This window comes from Propithecus coquereli, unplaced genomic scaffold (genome assembly GCF_000956105.1).
Source record: "Propithecus coquereli isolate 6110/MARCELLA unplaced genomic scaffold, Pcoq_1.0 Scaffold136, whole genome shotgun sequence".
Lineage (NCBI taxonomy): Eukaryota > Metazoa > Chordata > Mammalia > Primates > Indriidae > Propithecus > Propithecus coquereli.
In genome coordinates, this window is record NW_012137858.1 from 3,892,623 (window position 1) to 3,896,911 (window position 4,289).

At 36.3% G+C, this 4,289-nt stretch overlaps 1 protein-coding gene across 1 annotated transcript in view; it reads right to left on the reverse strand.

Moving 5' to 3' along the window:
• The window catches only part of FOXN2 (forkhead box N2), a 44,975-nt gene extending 41,188 nt beyond the window's left edge, over positions 1 to 3,787 (reverse strand). The window contains exon 1 of the mRNA XM_012638859.1: positions 3,237 to 3,787. Within this exon, the coding sequence (XP_012494313.1) occupies positions 3,237 to 3,773 (537 nt within the window). The 5' untranslated portion in view covers positions 3,774 to 3,787. The remainder of the gene's footprint in view (positions 1 to 3,236) is intronic.
• Positions 3,788 to 4,289: the final 502 nt, after the last annotated feature.

Here is a 4,289-nt window from a genome sequence, read left to right on the forward strand (position 1 = left end):
CTTTAAATGATTATATTAAAAAGAAGGCTATGTGTCTGTCTACCTTATGAATTTTGAAAATAGAAGAGCAGAATAAACATACTACCTACATAACCAAGTGTCCACATATGCATTGTATTAATATTTATTTTTATGCTACCCAAATTTCAACAAATTCTAAAGGCCAAGCATGAGCTAGCATGCAGTTTAGAATCTCTGGCACTCCCAAAAAGAGAGTCTGCATCCACTAGCCAGCCCTTTTCCAAGGGCCTCCATCTGGTGCTCCAGAGGAAGACTGTAGGCAGGCCAGGAGACCTAGGAGAGACCTTATAGGTGAAGATAGATGTGCAGAACCTGCCAAGGTTTGAGGCTAGAGAAAGGACATTATGCAAAGCTCACCTATGCTTTGGACCCTGAAGGAGTACAAAGTGGAGATCCAGTATCGTGGGACAGACAAAAACTTGCCTGTAGCCTGGACCCTTCTCCAACACAAAGCAAAAGCTGTCTGCCACTGAAGGAGAGGCAAAATACCTTCCCCACTCCAGCTGCAGAGAAAGGATGGCTGCTGCTGGGAAAGAAGTACAAAACCTAGCTATCCTCACACTTCACTGACACTAGGCAATGTGCCATGTGCCACTGAGAGAAGGGGAGGAAATCTGCTCATGCCCAGATCCTTGGATGATACAGAGATCTGCTGCCACCAGGAAAGGGAGTGGTCACTCACTTGTGCCCAAGACCTCCCACTGATACTAGGCAGAGTTTACCTACCATGATGGGAATGAACAGGAAATTAGCCTGAACTCCAGAACAGCACTGCCCAAATAAGACTTTCTATCATGATAGAAATATCCTACATCTGTGCTGTTCAATATACCAGCCACTAGCCACATGTAGATAATGGGTTATTAAAGACTGTCTACTCTTGGGGTTGGCAGAGAAAGCTTCACCCCTTAAGCACAGGCATACAGAGCCCATTTAGGACTAAAGGTAGAAAGAAAGACAAATATCACAAGCTCTCACTCATGGGAGCTAAAAAAGTTGATTGTATGGAGGTAGAGAGTGGAATGATAGGTAGGTATCAGAGATTGGAGAAGATGTATGGGTGGGAGGGGGTAGGAATGAAGACAGATTGGTTAATGGATACAAACATACAGTTAGATGGAAGGAATAAGTTCTCATGTTTCATGGCAGACAGAGTAGGGTGTACAATACAACAATGTATTGTATTTTTCAAAATACATACAAGAGAAAACTTGAAATGTACCCAACACATAGAAATAATAAATACTCAGGTGATGGATACCCTAACTACCCTAACTTGATCATCACACATTCTCTGTGTGTAACAAAATTTCACATGTACCCCATAAATATGTATAAATAATTTTTTTAATTAAAAGAAAGACTAAAGCTGAAGGAAGAGAACCAAGAAACCCACCCTGACCTTTCCAAGAGCCTTGTTCCCAGTAACAAGAAACGGCAATCTATTGCTGTGAGAGAGGCAAGAGCACAGAGAGAGGTATCCTACTTCTGTCCTGTTCCCAAATGTGGCACAAGCTGAAATGAAGGTGTAGCAACAGTGTTGAGAAAAAAATCATCTGATACTCCAGGCCTCACACCAAGCACAAAGTATTGTCAGTCCATCTCTGTAGGAATCTGAAGACTGGTGTACTGAAGGTAACTTCGGCAACCACAACACCCAAACTGCTCAATTACTAATTATAATGACCAATACCCGTTCATACTAACAACCAGACCAGAAGTAGAGGTATATCTATTTCCGGGTGGAAATATTATTTACCTCAGTCTCTGACATTCTTTCACAAAAAAAAGTCTGACGTTCAATCCATAATTATGAAACACACACAAAAATGAGAGAAAATCAGACCCAGAGATGGACGAGATAGTGAAACCATCATATAGACATTTGTAATTATGATTAATGTTTATGGATCTATGGGGAATTTTAGCAGAGACATGGAAACTTTTTAAAAAGGCAAATGAAAATACTAGAAATGAAAAATATTTAGAAGTCCCTCATCAGGTTTATCAGCAGAATTATCACAGCAGAGGAAAGAGTAAACCTACAGAAAGATCATTAAAAATGATCTAAACTAAACAAAGAAAGAAAAGAGTAGAGGGAGGAGCAGAGCAACCAAGAGATAAGACAACAGCACTCCTACTTTTACTTGAGTCAAGAAAGTAGGAGTGAGGCACAAGAAATATTTGAAGAGAGAATGAGCAAAAATTTCCTAAATTTGATGAAAGACAATAAACCATATATTTAAGAACCTCCAAGAAACCAAAGTAGTATAAAAATAAAGAAAAGCACAAATGGGCCCATTACAAACTGCTGAAAAACACTGATAAAGAGAAAATCTTGAAGACAGTAAAAGAAAAAAAAAAATTACATACAGAGTAACAAAGAATGACAACAGACTTCTCTTCAGAAACTATGGAAGCCAGAAGACAAAAGAGTAACATCTTTAAAAGAAAGAAATGTCAACCTACAATTATACCAGCATCCAACAACAACAACAAAAAATCATGGCCAGGAGACCTGAACAACAAGAAATGTTAAATAAATTGAATGACGAATGTTAAATCAACTAACTTCAGGCAACTTTTTCTATAAAGAGCCAGTTAACAAGTAAAATGGTATAATATTATTTGAAGGTAGACTATGATAGATTAAAGATACATACTGAAAACCATATAGCAACCTTAAAAAACACCAAAAAACAAAGGAATAAATAATAAGCCAATGCTAAAGATAAAATTAATCATAAAAAAAAAAAATTCGACCCAAAAGGCAGGAAAAGTGAGAAAAAGAACAGATAGAACAAACAGAAAACAAATAGCAAGGTGACAGATTTAAACCAACCACATCAATTACATCAATGTAAATGATGGTGTATATTTTGATTATAAGGCAGAGATTGTCATATTGAATAAATAAGAATCATTTACTGATACAGTTATAGGAATACTACAGAAACTAGTAACAGAAAATTGGAACATTAAAAAGACTAATCTATATACCTATAGTAGACTGAACATAATTCTGCTGATTTATATTAGTATTTAAGACATTTTAAACCATGTCAAATGAAAGCAAATGAACTCACATAATTAAACTCAGCTGAAGTAATCTGACTTAATTATTTTTTGTCTCTCTTGATTTATCCATATTTTAAGGGCTCCATATTAGTTAGTTCCCCACCTCACCAAATATAGCAATGTTCATAAACACTGACCTTGCCATGGCTTTTTTCCACTTTCTGAAAACATTTATTCAGGGACAGATTATGTCGAACAGAATTCTTCCAGCCTGTTGGTGCAGTAGCAAAATATGGGAAACGGTTCAGAATCCAGCTATAAATTTCTTTGACAGGCAAACATTTATTTGGCGAGTGTTCAATAGCCATGTAAATGAGAAGACTAAAGGAGTATGGGGGCTTTGAAGTTGCTGATTTTTTTTCTGGGTTCTGGTAGCAAGAGGATCCAAAGGATGGCACATCATCTCCCTCTATGTCATACAATGGACTAACAATTGGAAGACCCTCATTTCCGAGGCTGAAGTTTGTTAGAAGATTAGTACTTTCATGAAGCCAGTTCAAGTTTGTAAGTTCATCATCTGCTGACTCACTGTCCACTAGCGTGGCCTTTGGCCTGGCAGCATCAACAGCTTCAGGCAAGCTTCCCATTTTGTAAATCTGGCTTAATCCTGCAACCTTTTCAGCTCCTGGGGTTTCAGCTCTCTTATCTGGAGTCATTCCAATTACTGGACCCATTTACTCTTACAGTTCTGCAACAAAGGAAACAATTATTAATCAATATAATACTTAAAATTCTTAAACTCTGGGAAAAAGAAAACACATATTTAAAAATCCTCAGACAAATTTTGCCATCCATTATCCCACATAATATTTAAGCACAATATTTGTACAATGAAGATACTAATGATAATAAAACAAGGAACATAACTTATTTCCTATTATTTGAAATGGCTGTAAATAAAATGCAGTTTTATAGTACCGTATGTATGGGTGATATTAACAAAATTAAATAATGTATTTTAAATACTTACTAAATGCCTAGCCCACAGTAACTACCTGATAAGTGGTGGCTATTATTATTAAAAATGAACAGACTATTTCTTTGAATTATACGACTTTATAATCTATATATCTTAAGGATCTATAATTTTACTGTAATATCATACATATGGCTCAATCCTGAAAACAATGAAATTTGAAATATTGTTTAAGCAATATTCCAAATAAACCCTTTCCTCAAATTTGAAATAT